Source organism: Rhizophagus irregularis, chromosome 15 (genome assembly GCF_026210795.1).
Source record: "Rhizophagus irregularis chromosome 15, complete sequence".
NCBI lineage: Eukaryota > Fungi > Glomeromycota > Glomeromycetes > Glomerales > Glomeraceae > Rhizophagus > Rhizophagus irregularis.
In genome coordinates this window covers 4,524,661-4,539,546 of record NC_089443.1, presented here as the reverse complement: position 1 = coordinate 4,539,546, position 14,886 = coordinate 4,524,661, and the positions used below count along the sequence as shown (strand labels likewise).

Sequence of the window (14,886 nt, the reverse complement as noted above, 5' to 3'; positions counted from 1 at the left end):
AATAATTTTTTTATAAACGAGTGAGAGAACGTAAGAATTTTAATAAAAGCCAGGAAAATCTGGTTCTTTTTAAATCAAACGTTACAAGGTGTAACAGCCGTAACTGAAATCGGAATGAATTTAAATAAAAAAAATATTGGTGGGGCTGGTATAATACTAGATTTGGTTAATGCAAGAAATTGGTAAAATTTTTTCTGACCTCACACGTTCATTCATGCATGACCAAAAGCCTATTCCAAGGCTGGTTTAATTAAATTGATCGACTTAAAATTCATTAACTCCGGCCGAAATTATAATATCATTAACTCCGGCCTGAATTAAGATTAAATTCACGATATTTTTATTTAGAAAGTATAATTATATTTAGAATTTTATAATTTTAACTTAATTACTCGTCTAAATTAATTTTATCTGTTATGCTAACCTCGGAATCTCATTATGCACCATTTTTGAATTGATGAATTGATGATAATAACATAATCACATAATAACATAGTAATATATATTGTAATTTTAAATTTTAAGACATAATTCCTTCATTAATTAAATATTATTAAATTTAATCTATGTGGATCCATTATCATTATACAGGTAATATTCCAGGATTAACAAAGCTGATGTGTTTAACAGGGCATAATAGTTATCAAGGATGTCGATATTGTAATATAAGAGGAATTTGGTCAAATCATATTTATTATCCTACCACTCCACCCAATAATTTTGAAAATGATACAACATATAATATATTTGCATCACCTAATCCAACACATGAAGTGTGGCAACAAAGGCTTAAAAAAATTCATAAATCAAAGGTTGAAAAAATGTAAGATACTCTTATATACCACCTAGTGATCAATTAACTCGAGAACAAATCCTTAATAATGTTATTATATTAGAAACTAGTTTAATTTCTTATCAACATGGTTCAAGTGTTGCACATACAGATTTTGATACTTATGTGAATAGTAGTGATTTTCTAATGCTATTTACATATCCTAAAACAGCAACTCTTGGCCAAATAATGTCTGCAGTTGGTAGTACTAATACTACTGGTCCCATCGGTCCTAAATTAAGACTTTTATTGGGAAGTCTTGGGTAAGGTTTTCAGATTTTCTGATTTATTATAATATACAGTAATTAATATGATTATCTCAATTTAGGTATGAAGTTAAAAAAGAATATACACCTCCAGTAAAATTATCTAGTATATCAATTAAAAATTATAATCCCCTAATACATATAACAAAAATAATAATAACTATAATGATATGAACAATTCTTCATTTATTTGTGTTAATATAATATTAAATTTAGTTTGTATAATAATAATTTTTTTCAATAGTATTAAGTAAGATATATCAAAAAATTAAATTTTTATATTAAACCAAGAACATAACTTTTTTCTAAAAATAATATATCAATAATTTAGATCTTGAATTTATCTGGAAAATGATCCGGATACTCTTCCTCTCTTCATCATAAAAATTTGACCATTTCAACATCAAATTTTACTGTAATTTAGCTTGTAATATAGCTTGTACTTGTAGTTTAAATGTAATTATATTTATATATAATTTAGTAATTTACAATATTCATATGATAACTTTGAGTATTAATCTTAGATGGAGATTTTGAATCATAACCTAGATTAATAGAAAAATATCAATGATATAGTTTTATAATAATTAAATCCTCAAAGACATTTCCAGTAATAAACCATGATATCTATAATTTCTTAAAATATTTACACGAGAGTCAATAATAGTAACACACAACGTTTTATCTACGCAATTGCGCCTTGTAATCCCACGCAACTTTTACAATCAAATACATGATAACACTTCACACACTCTAAATTAACATAATTTTACATGATCTATGTTTGGCTTCATAAAATTAATTATTCTAGAAATTCATTATATTGTAATGATGTAATACTGATTAAAAGTCTATTAATACAAAAAAAAATGAAAGCCCAGTGCAGGAGTTGAACCCGCGTCTTCACGACTTAATATTTAATATTTTTTATTTTATTTAATATTAATATGTGATATTCTAACGACTGAACTAACCGGGCAATCTTTTAATTTGCGCAGTTAATTTAGAGTAATTGTGAATTTGTGAATTCAAATCCAAGAAATCAATGACATAATATACGGTGATAGATTTATTGCGATCAGATGTTCTAGTCACGTCTCAAATAATTGATATATATGGGTAAGTATTAAGTAGTAATAACAATCTATTTCATTAGTCTATTATATGAAATTTTGTAAAAATATGTATCTATTTTTTAAATATACGTAAAATGAGATAATAATCCAGTATTCATTAAATTCTTTCATAAAAATAATATATCTAGCTTGATCATTAAAAACGTCATTAACGGCAAAGAGAAGAGATTGTGTACCAATTACGTTCTAACCATTTTTTTTTCTAATGGTTTTTTTTTCTAAACACAAAAAGACTTTTTTTTTTTAATATAAATAGAAATTTCCATTAATTTTCCTTAAAGATATTATGAAATGATTTATTGTTAGAAATTTATTAAATAATGTCTTATGTTGACAATTATTAAATCAAAAATTGGTAATACCGAAAATTTGTTAAAAAGATAAAATTCCCTTTATTCACTACTTATATTTATTCATATTGATATTTATTTCGCATAGAGAATTAATAGTACATATTATAATAAAAACCTAAAATTTCTTAAGAAAAACTTCACCATATAAAAATAAAAAAAAAAATATAAAATTATCATGTATATTAATATAAAACTCTTATGTTTTAAACCACAAAAAAATACACAGTAATTCCTTAAAAAATTTAAACCGCATGTAAACAATCGAATTAAACGTTAATTTTATGTTGACGTAAATACTCATAATGAGGTACGTTTTCGGCTATTATGTCATAAACATATCGTGGATACTCGATTTCCTTCTCATGACTGACATGACTGACTGAATTAAATCCAGTACTTTGCGACGCATTCCTGATTTGTTTTATGAATTTTAGTAATATGTATAATAATAAGTATTAAGAAGGAAAAAAAAAAATTTTTTTTTTAATACCTGTGCCATATATTATATAAATCTGGTACATGATACATATCTGCCATTTTTACGTCCCAACGTTTGATTTTTTCAGCTTTCCATGCGAGCATCTCTTTCTTAAATTCCACTCCAACCATCTCACAATATTTTCTTAAAACTTTCTCTGGTTCTCGAACTAAATCATCAGCATCTACCAAGGCAATTTCTTCCTCGGTTAAATTTTTAATTAAATCGTAAAGAGCTCTTGATTCTTTGATTCCAATAGAATCGGCCGAAAAAAGGTCAAGCCTTTTAGATTCAGATACGTCGGCTTCGTCCCAAGCTTTATATGTAGCGTTCGCCGCTCTATAATAAGATTTAATCGATTTTTCTGGATTACGAATTAAGAATGTATGTTTAAATTTTAAGAGAATTTCTTTGGATTGAAGTTGATTTCCTTGTGATGCATGATAAAAAATTGTTGCTAAATCTTTTACAAAAGCTCTTAACGGTTTCGTTTCATCTCCATTATAATAACGTGGTTTAAGTATTTCATTAAGGGTGGGTGTAAAATGATGCGCAAAAGTAATCGGATCAGTAGGTTTAGGTGGTTGAATATTATCTAAAAATTCGAAGTTATTGGCTTGATAAGCAAGACCAATTGGAACGAAAGGTTCATGAATAACATGAAATTCTTGACGAAGTTGAAGGAATGGACGTTCAAAAACCGTAGAAAGTGATCTGGCATGAGCCCAAAGAATAATGGGTTTTTGATCGGTCATCTCAAAAAAAAAAAAAAAATTTATATTAAAAAAAAAATAAAAATAATTTTTTTAATAAACGAGTGAAAGAACGTTAGAATTTTAATAAAAGCCATGAAAATCTGGTTCTTTTTAATCGAACGTTACAAGGCGTAACAGGCGTAACTGAAATCGGAATAAATTTAGATAAAAAAAATATTGGGGAGGGCTGGTATAATACTAAATTTGGTTAATGCAAGAAATCGGTAAAATTTTTTCTGACCTCAAGATTACCTCACGTTCATTCATGCATGACCAAAAGCCTATTTCCAATTAACATTAGACTGGATTAATTAAATTGATCGACTTAAAATTCATTAACTCCGGCCGAAATTATAAATCATTAATTCCGGCCTGAATTAAGATTAAATTCACGATATTTTTATTTTGAAAGTATAATTATGAGAGTTTATATTTAGAATTTATAATTTTAACTTAATTATTCGTCTAAATTAATTTGAAGGTATATTATTTGTTATGCCAACCTCGGGATCTCATTATGCACCATTTTTGAATTGATGATAATAACATAATAACATAATAACATAATAATATATTATAAATTTTAGACATAATTCCTTCATTAATTAAATATTTAATACTTTTATTAAATTTAATCTAGGGGGATCCATTATCATTATCATTCATAATTAAATTTAAATATTTTTGAAATTTACAATATGTTTGCTTATTATATGATATGGTTATAAATAAAATATGATAAGACGATCTTTTAAATTTTAGCCGTAACCAAGTACTCATAAAACTATAATATTAATTAGATAAGCTTATTATTTTTTCAAGAAATTTTGATTTATTTTTGTATAATAACTCAATATAGTTTAACTAAAATTTTAGTCAGCACTTAAATATATTACTTAAGCTTAAATTTCATTTGTAATAATTCAGCCACAAAGTTTATAAATTATCAATTTTGGAAAGTAACTAGCATGAAAATGGTTAAAATAATCACTAAAAATTATTAAATAAATACATATATGGTATAATTTATTTTTAAATCATTTACACTCTAACAGATAATTCCAGTGATCACTATTGCAACTTTGATAAGCATTTCTTCTAATAATCGTCACGAAGGACTATTTGAATTATCATAAAAATATATCGTCAAATTGCAATAGTTTTTTTTTGCGCCAAAGTATTAATAAATATTAGACCATTAAGCTATCAATCGACGAAATTCATACTTATAAACGAAGGTAAAACGAAGGTTAATAATGCACTATTTGGAAGAATGAGATAACGTAATTTTTATTCGGGCTTAATAAAACTTGGTTAAATTTCTATATTTCATTGCAAAGGAATCGAGTATAAAAGAGTTTCATTTCTTTAGTTGATTATAAATAATTGTTCCGTTATCCGCACAATAAACTATAAATTTCACTGAGCATATCATGCTTGAAATACGGCCATTTTTGATCATCATGATCATAGGAAATGGTTTTCCTATGTTATTATTAGGCCTACAAGTTTCCGCACGTGTCGGTCTACACTACAGAGGTGCAGAAATTTCACCAATGATCAAATAAATTGAACGGGCATAACAGACATTACTACCTATCGGAATTTGCATCAATTAACGAGTCTTTTAAAGCTCTGAAATCGTATAATATTGAACCATGAATTTAACCGGTTAACAATGTGTAACGCTTTGCGTCTGGAAGTGGTAAAAATGGAATCTATTGATGATTTTGTGCTTTTTATTAATATATCTTTGATTACAGGCTCAATCATGCCCGGACTCGGATATTACTTTGTTATCGTCAATATTTTTGAGGATAATTAATTCGAAAGGTGTATATACTTTAGAACAGATGTGTACTATCGAAATTCTTAATCCTGAGGTGGGAACGAACATTTGGTAAATATATGAGAAATTTTTACATTTATTTATCAATTTAATTGGAGTAAAATACTGGTATACTATAGAAAAGTGACTACTTATTTATGGCACAAAAAGTATACAAAAATTATTATCTGAATATACAAAAATATCATTTGAATATACAAAAATTAATATGCTACCAGTTTAAAATTTTTATTACTTAATTTAGAAATTTACTGGTTAATTAGAAATCTACTATTTCAAATGATAACTTTTGTATATTCAAATGACTAGTACTTTTATACATATGAATATAACAAAAGTGGTTATTTTCAAAAGTTAATATCTGAATATACATTTTTATATATTCAAATGATCACTTTTGTATATACTTTTTGTGCTTATGGCGGGACATACTTATTTGATATGGTTGAAATTCCTCAACACAGAATCGGAAAAAATACGGCCCAAAAAAATATTTTTTTTTTTGTTTAATTTCTACTTTTGGTTAAAATATTCCTTTTTAGTAACTATTGAAAGTTGAAATATTAAAAAAAATTTTATTAAAATATTTTCAGTAAAGTAAAATTTTAAAATAACCAAATGGAAACCAAATTGAATATATATATATTTATATATATTCACTTAATCAATCAAAGTTTAAATAGTAAATTTCTGGATGAGGTATATTATTTATATTTAATAAGCAAATTTATTTTCTTTTTGCAAAAATTTAATAATTTTTTATTGTTTATATAGTGGAAATATCATTATAATTGTCAGAAAAAATCATTTTCAAAATTTATTCAATTTTTTGGATTTACCCAAGATCCAAATAATTTAAATTATATAACAGTAATGATTTATGCAAAAAAAAGGAAGTTTGAGAAAATGTTTATCTGATATAATTATGTTTAAATGGCAAGATAAGTTATAATTATTTTAAAAAAAAATTATATTAGGACTTAAAGTAATCCATGAATCAAATTTAACTCATGGTGATTCTTTAAACCTATAAGTGATTTACAAGATTCTGATATAAAGTTAATGAAATTTGTGGGTCTTATATGGCACCTGAAATACTAAGAAAAAAACTTATACTCCAGCTGTCCAGCAAGTGATATTTATAATTTTCAATGATGCGAGAATTCCTCCATTTGAAGCACATGACCATCATCGTAACTTGAGTATTTGTGATAAGAAACATCTTGAAATTATAAAAAATACCCCAAAATGCCATGTAGATTTAATGAAAAAATGTTGGGATTCAAATTCTTCTAATAGACCAACAGACCAACCATAATAATGCTTGAAAATATTATATCTGAATGAACTAGTATTGATGAATACTATAGTGTAAGCAGAGATGGAAATTATATCTTCTGTTAGAAAATGATATGCTGGAATTTGTAGACAAAGCTTTAACACAAGAAATAGCAAATACTTTTATTGTACAATCTCATCCACAAGCATACTATACAAGTTGAAAACTTACTGAGACTCAATGTTTTGAATGTATTATTGAGGATTGATAATTCTATTATTTATTCTTTATTTATTGGACTATTTATCTGGTTTTATATAAAAAATATAAAAATGTTTATATTATTACTTTTACATCCAATTTTTACATTAAAGTAGAAAGAATTAAACATCATTAAATACATATTAATTATTGAAGTAGTATCTATATTTTTATTTTCATTTGCAATTTGTTAAATAAGTTTAAATTTAATATCCAAATCCATCATTACTTCAAAAATTCATAAATAAATTATAATAGAAAACTGAATCATCATAAAATTCATTTTATTGACGTTGTATCATTGATACTAGTTTTTTGAAACAACTTATTTATATTATTATTCTTTTTCTAATCGAGATTGATAAATTATTTTAGTTGATAGTGAATTGGTGATGAATTATGATTATAGATTTTTAATGTGATTTTTTAAATTTCTAATTAAAAAAAAAGTCCGATAACCATCATTTTAGTAGGTAGCAAGTGTGAAATGTAAATATGTAAATTCATGTCTAAGTGCGTAATGCAAGATAAAGAATATTTGCAGTATGAAACGCGTGTTTTATACTTGTTAGATGACCGTTCTTAGACATTCAAGTCTCGTTTCATTTAATTGGTGTTAAAAAATTAATATTATAAAAAATCCACAAAAAAACGCGTTTATTGTAAATAAAAATAGATTATAACTTATAACAATAATTCACATTAAAAGTTCTTTAAGAATATTTAACATTTTTATTATTTGAGATTCACATGTACTGTATGTAAGATAAAAAATTTTATATAGCTTATTAAATAAGTTTATAATAAACATGTGAATTTACTTGCGCAGCATAACAACTAGTCCAGTTTTGAAAGAAATTGTAATGAGTCTATAAAACTTCGCAGTCATGTAATTTGAACCATAAGGAGTTCAGCCTGTAACTAATTAATCTAGAACTTTCACATTTTGTGTCTGGAAGCTCTTAGGAAAAATAGAACCAATTGATAATTTGTTGCTTTTTATTGATATTTTTGATTACAGGATCTGTGTAAGAAATCATTCTAATTTAAAGATATTTTGAGGATAATGAGTATGAAAGGCAAACTTTAATACAGATGTGTACTATCAAAATTCTTAATCTTGGGCTGGGAACGAACACTCGATAAAGATATGATAGTACAATAGGAAAATTTTTTATTTACGATAAAAAAGGTGATTGGATAGATTACAGCAAAATATACGATACTGAATGGGAAAGACAGAGATCTAAAAACCAACGGAATATGATTTCATGTTATTATTTCTCCTTTGAAACTCGCTAGTCTATATTATGTTAGTTTAAAGTTTAAACAATAAAATTTATACTTCAGTTATTTACTTTATTAATATATTTAAAAATTAGTACTCAATAAAAGAGAAGCCATAACAATTAAAATTTAATATATTAATACTCTTAGGGATTAATTATCCTATCTAGCACCTTCCACAAATCCAAATTGAATACAATATCAGGAAGGATACTCGGAGTACGATGGAAGATCTCATCAGCAGGAATAGGTAACTGATAAACTGGTAAATTAAATGCATTACAAGGAGGTGCTCCTTGTCTTCCAAAACCAGTGAAGTTAGCACTAGGAACACCCATATTAATAAATAAATCCACCGTACTGTTATGGAGTGGTGCATCCCCAAATGATATTATTCTAGTTGGAATATATGGAGTTTGGCTTGTTCGTTGATATAGCATTGCAACCATTGGACTAACACCAGGTTCACCAGATTGGTGAGTATGAGAAGGATATAGTTTAATGGCTAGATAAATCATTATCGTAGTATATTGAGAAAGGTAAAATGGCGCCAGTTCATGTAAGCTTTGGATTGATTCTATGTAGCCGACTTCAACTACCATATTTGGGTAAGCATATCCCGATGAGTTACATGCTTGATCGGGTGGTGGAGGTGGAAGACGTCTTGGTCGAAATGTTAAGTCAGCAATAAAGTAGCTATTTGGGCCCACAATAAGATCTTCCGCAAATGCACCAAGTAGTTGTTTGCTCCAATCATACGCCAATCCATTAACATTACACACTGCACTTCCATGGGGAGTTAAAGTTACCTCATAGGCTACAATTGTTCCATTAACTAATCGGATTTTTACAGGAAGTTTTGGTTCAGTTTCACAAAAATTCTGAAAGCTTTCAAGTGAGATGTTTTCGGCAAGAATGACTCCTCTTTCAGGTGGATCTTGTCCGAGCAAAGAATTCCTAGCCGAAACAAGAAGTTCTTGGGATAGTCCAATTTCTGATAATGTTGAGGACTGGCATGATGAAATTGAAAAACAATTGATAAGTTAATTATTTTTTTTTTTGAATTTCTTTTTTTTGCAAAAAAAAATGCAGTTGTTAAATACATTTGTCATTTATATAAAAGTTTAAAGTTCGTATGATTTTAAAGATACTACTGAAATTGTTAAGTTGCGCTAATAAGAATAACAACTTCACAATTATGTAGTGCAGTTTTTATTTATTAAAACCTATTTTTTTTTTATAAAAAAAAAATTGATCGGTAAAATTTTTCAGATAAAAGAAAATTTCTATAACCACCTATAAAATGTTATATAGTAGAATGAAATGTATTACGACTGGTACTTGTACAATGTCATCAATTTGATTTCACATGTAAATTATTTTAAAATGTTTGACTATTTTTGGTTACATTTTCCGTAATCATCGATGGGACGACATTTACATACAATTTTTGATGTAATATATTGTTACATAAAAAAGCTTTCCAATTTGAAAAAAATTTCAAATATATTTTAAATGATATAAATTATAATAAAGTTTAATAACCAATATAATATAATAATTACAAGGTAGTATTGTTTGAATTAATTTTTGGTAATAAGAATGTAAGAGAAAAAGTTTTTTAATAAAAGCATGACCGTACGATAATATAGATATTGTATGACATCGGGTTGGATGTTAAATGTTTTGTTTATTTCTTTGTTTCATGATAAATAATGATTATTCTTTAATTTGAAGCCACAATTTATTTAAGCCATTTGTGAGTCATTATTATTAGCCAATTTAATTTTATCAAAATAACATAGTACCGATTTCAAAGTACTTACTATTACAATTACTTAGATAATAAGAGGCTTTATATTAAACTCAATGAAAATATTCAAATAGTGATCAGAAAACATTGTGGAACCATTGCAGTATTATCCTTTATAAATGAGAAACAAAAATTTTAAAGCAAGATGCCGATTCTTTTTTACATACTTTGTTTTCATAATTATAGACTATTTTGGAAGGATAAATTAATTTTTAAAATAGGATGAGAACACATGAGATTATTACAATAGATTAACTTGACCAAATTATTTAAGATATGTTGAAATTTTTCATATGATTTTTGAGAAATTTCTATTTATTAAACTAGTGTATATTTTATATTTTTTAGATCATCAATTAAAGTTCTAAAAGGTGCAATAATATTACTTTCGAATTTTAAATCGGATATTTTACTACTAATATTTATTATATATATTTTTTATATAAATTTAACTATAAAATTTAATTAGTATAAGATTGATCTTTTCATTAATATAAATAAAATTATTATAATATCTTAATCAAGCTGCAATGTTATCACTACTACAGGATATATTATTAGAGCAAATGCAATTACAATACTTCTGTGAAATTCTTCCATGAATAACCAGTCATCTGATTTATTTTTCCCAGTAATAACATTTACCATAAACTATATCTAAGTTAAAGAATCTTTAATAACAAAACCAGCATTTTTTAAATGAATATGTATATCGTTACAATTTATTCCTTTTACCCAGCCATCCCACTAAAGAAATGGTCCATTATGAAATGTACATGTATAGAGATTAGAGAGTTTATATCCTATTGACCAATCTGGAGATGTCTTTGATGAATAGTATGTCGCATTTCAATCGATATCTATGAATGCATATTTTGTCTCAATATATCCTCGTGCGTGAACAAAACGCTACTCTATGTTCGGGATATGAATAGGAAGTTTTGATAACAGATAATAAAATTATTAATAATCTTAAATTTTGTAATTTACGTACGAATATCATAATTAATAAATGCTTTTTAAGTAAATTAATCTTTTATCATATATACGACTCTAACTCTCAATTTATGATATAAAGATTTTGGCCTATATATACAGAAATTCATATCGGCGGATTTTGCGTAATCAATGTAGTAAATTAATTAGAGAACTGGGTTTTCCATAATTTATTATGGTCAAATGACGTAAATCCGCTAATAAATTGGGAAATTAAGTCACGTGACATGGATAAAATTCTTGTGGACATGTTTTACCTTTTTTCTTTTAAAAAAGATTTTTTTTTCAGCAATAATTTAAAATGTCTCTTTCTGATAAATAAAGAAATGTAAAAAAGGAACTGTAAACATAAAGGAGGATGCATATAGAGTGTGCAACGCGGATATATGGTAGTACTAAATTTTTTATCATGAGATAGACCAAATTAACGGTGAATCCTCTAAAGTTTAATTCAAATTTAGTGAACCATTATTAAACCAACAAAAGATAAAAACAAAGACTAACTAATATAATTTTCCTATATAAATCAAACACATTCTCTAAATAAGTTATTGCACAAAAAGATTTTAAACCTACCATTACATCATCAATTCAAAGGCTAGTAAATAATAAGCAAAAATCTGACGTACTTGATTACATATTTCAATGAACCTGAACTTTATACAAATTTTATTATTCATATTTAAACTATTCTATTATTTTTTCATTAAAATTTTTTAATTCAAAATATTGTTTTTTTTCAAAAAGTTCTCTTCAATTATTATATCTGCCAACTTTAGGTCACAAATATGTACATTTCTTTCATTAAACCGGAATTTTAATAATTCAGCATCTAATACTTTGGTATATACTAGTAAAAGCATAAGTAAAATTACATCTTTACTACTAAGTGAATTAGAATATCATAAAAGAAGTGAACTTATAATTTTTAAATCCTTAAAAGTTTTAGTGTTTAATTCTTCTCAAGTATAATATATAAAGCATTTAAATACTTTATTGAGCTAATTATGCAAATTAGATTAATTCAATATAAAGTAAAAAACTGAAATTTATCATCAGGAAATTTTTTAGGCGTAACCATACGAAGAGGTGTAAATTTAATTTTTGTAAATTTCTTATGAAATTTACGCGAACTTACATAGGATTACACTCCCATCACAGGACTACGAATTCTTACATTCAAGATAATTTCTGAATGATGTTTTCTAATCAACTAACAATATTAATAATTCATTAAATTTCGCAAAGCATTATTAAAATTATTAAATATTAATAAAAATATTTGTTATCATAAATAAATTTCCCAACATTACTAATATATAAACTATGATAATCTAAAACTTGAATATCATATAGTTTTAATATATCTACTTTATCTTTCAGAGAAAACAAACTATCACAATCCATGATACAAGTACTAATTTCTCTAATAGCCAAATATTTAACTCTTTTCTTTTTTATAATATATTCCTTTATATAAGGGAAAATATCTTCAATTTCGTCTTTTATTCTATTGTTGGTAATTACCAATTTTTTAATAAAAATATTTTGTGAATTCTTTAAAAATGTTTCGAAATCACTTGTATTAATTACAAGACTCAATTTCAAATATTCTAATTTAAAGGGAAGAATTTGTCCTAAATTTTGTAATATAATTGAACTCAAATGACTATCATAAGTATCAATTAAAAGGTAATTAAGATTCTGTTTAATATTTTCAATTAAATTGAATAATAAATTAATATTCTGACTATTTAGCTCACCAGGTAAATATAAAAATTTAATTTTGCAACAATATATTATAACTGATTCAAGTAATTGAGGTAATTGTTGTGATTCCTTTATTCCACTAAATCCAAAATCTTCTATATTATTACCAAATTTTTGTATTAGCAATATTAATGATTCAATTTGTAATATTTTATTGAAAATTAAAGATTTTAATTTAAATGGTTTAGTAATATTAATAATTTGTGAAATAAATTTAGTATCTAGAGATTTGCAAAAAATAATATGAATTGATTCTAAAACATTCAATTGATTGAATATTTCAATTAAACCAATTATATTTTTAAAATCAACATAACAAAATACAATTGTGTTTAATGTATTTGAACAATTGGAATTTTTTAATGATAACAATGACAAAGTAAACTCATAAAAATCAAATAAAATCCTTCTAAGATTTTCTTGAGAATTGATAATTTGTGATAAGTATTTTTCGATCATTTGATTGTTATTTTTAGTATAATTGTAACTATTTAGATCAAAATAAAGTGATGAAATTGAATTGCAATTAGAGCTGATAAGTGTTGAAAGTTTTATTAAAGTTTCAGCACCTAAATCTTCTAGTTTTAAATTTTTAATATTGCGAAAGAGATTTGGATTTTGTAAAATTAAATTAAGAGTATTATTAAAATATTCTTCTTGACTTGTGGATAATACAACTTCCAAACTATGCAAATTTACTATATTTTCAATGAATATTAGATACAGTAAATTATGAATAAATTTTTTAAAGTTTCGTGCTTTAGTTGTTGAAATTCCAACAGCACTTTTCCAATTGTTAATAGAATTAATAATTTTACGTGTATTCAAATGTTGAATAAAACTAGGATAATTGAATAATGTATTTGAAGGAATTAAATCATTATTAAATTCATATTTATTTAATTTTGTTTTATCATCATCATTCAAATTATGTAAATAAATTTCAATAAAGTGATAATTTTTAGGAAATTTAATTGAAAATGGATCTTCCCATAATAAAGGAATTGCTAAACGACACCATAATCTATTAATTAATATACATGAATGTAATGTTTTATAATCATGATGGAAATATTGAATAATTTCATTTATTAACTCTGGTAAATCTCCTAAAAATATCTTTGAGCATGCCATTGAAAAGAATAAAATAATTAGAAGTTACATCGAATGTGTTATTATATGATTTTCAGAACGGCAACTCTGTTTGACATACAAATATTTATAATGAATTTCACATATACTCTATATACGAAATATCTAATTGTGTTAAATGATTACTCATATCTAGTTATAAATGTTAATAAACAAAAATTATTTATTTTTGTCTGATCTGATGATTTTTTGGACAATTAAGTTATATAATAATTGGAGTGTTTCATTGTCATTTTAAAACGCAAACACATCACACCAAAGCGCAAGTAAATTATATTATTTACATGTTACAAATCATGATTATATATTATTAGTCATTCTACTAAAAGTAATATTAATATAAATATCGAATAAGAATAAATCATTATTAAATCAATAGCTTAAACTTGACAAACACTGTGCAAATTTGGAGGTTGAGCTTCAATTGCAATGAAGGCTTTTTACGATTTAGTTTACGAGACTGTTCATTTATATATATGTTCTAAATGAAATCTGGTATATATGTCTGAAAAGCGTTCTGATATCAGTCTAGTAATTCAATAACTTATATTTATCTGAGTGACCATAGAATAACCTTTCCTTTTTTGTATTATGATTAAATTTTCAAGACCCGGTTCTTCTCCTTATACAAGAATTCTATAAATTCAATAAAATTCTAA

At 25.2% G+C, this 14,886-nt stretch overlaps 4 protein-coding genes across 4 annotated transcripts; 1 reads left to right on the top strand and 3 right to left on the bottom strand.

Annotated features, from left to right (window-relative positions):
- Positions 1 to 566: 566 nt before the first annotated feature.
- On the top strand, positions 567 to 1,272 carry OCT59_007717 (uncharacterized protein; the record flags this gene model as incomplete). Its single annotated transcript, XM_025331688.2, has 3 exons — positions 567 to 823; positions 904 to 1,095; positions 1,161 to 1,272. The coding sequence occupies 3 exons, from the start codon at positions 567 to 569 to the stop codon at positions 1,270 to 1,272; spliced, it is 561 nt and encodes a 186-aa protein (XP_025184042.1).
- A 1,581-nt stretch (positions 1,273 to 2,853) lies between these two features.
- OCT59_007716 (uncharacterized protein) lies at positions 2,854 to 3,820 on the bottom strand (the record flags this gene model as incomplete). Its single annotated transcript, XM_066150566.1, has 2 exons — positions 2,854 to 2,998; positions 3,078 to 3,820. 2 exons carry the CDS (start codon positions 3,818 to 3,820, stop codon positions 2,854 to 2,856), a joined length of 888 nt encoding a protein of 295 aa, XP_065998874.1.
- Positions 3,821 to 8,642: 4,822 nt separating this feature from the next.
- OCT59_007715 (uncharacterized protein) lies at positions 8,643 to 9,608 on the bottom strand (the record flags this gene model as incomplete). The annotated part of the gene is made up of 2 exons (XM_025324871.1): positions 8,643 to 9,506; positions 9,600 to 9,608. The coding sequence occupies 2 exons, from the start codon at positions 9,606 to 9,608 to the stop codon at positions 8,643 to 8,645; spliced, it is 873 nt and encodes a 290-aa protein (XP_025184039.1).
- A 2,966-nt stretch (positions 9,609 to 12,574) lies between these two features.
- Positions 12,575 to 14,209, bottom strand: OCT59_007714 (uncharacterized protein; the record flags this gene model as incomplete). Its single annotated transcript, XM_025324870.1, has 1 exon — positions 12,575 to 14,209. One exon carries the CDS (start codon positions 14,207 to 14,209, stop codon positions 12,575 to 12,577), a length of 1,635 nt encoding a protein of 544 aa, XP_025184038.1.
- Positions 14,210 to 14,886: the final 677 nt, after the last annotated feature.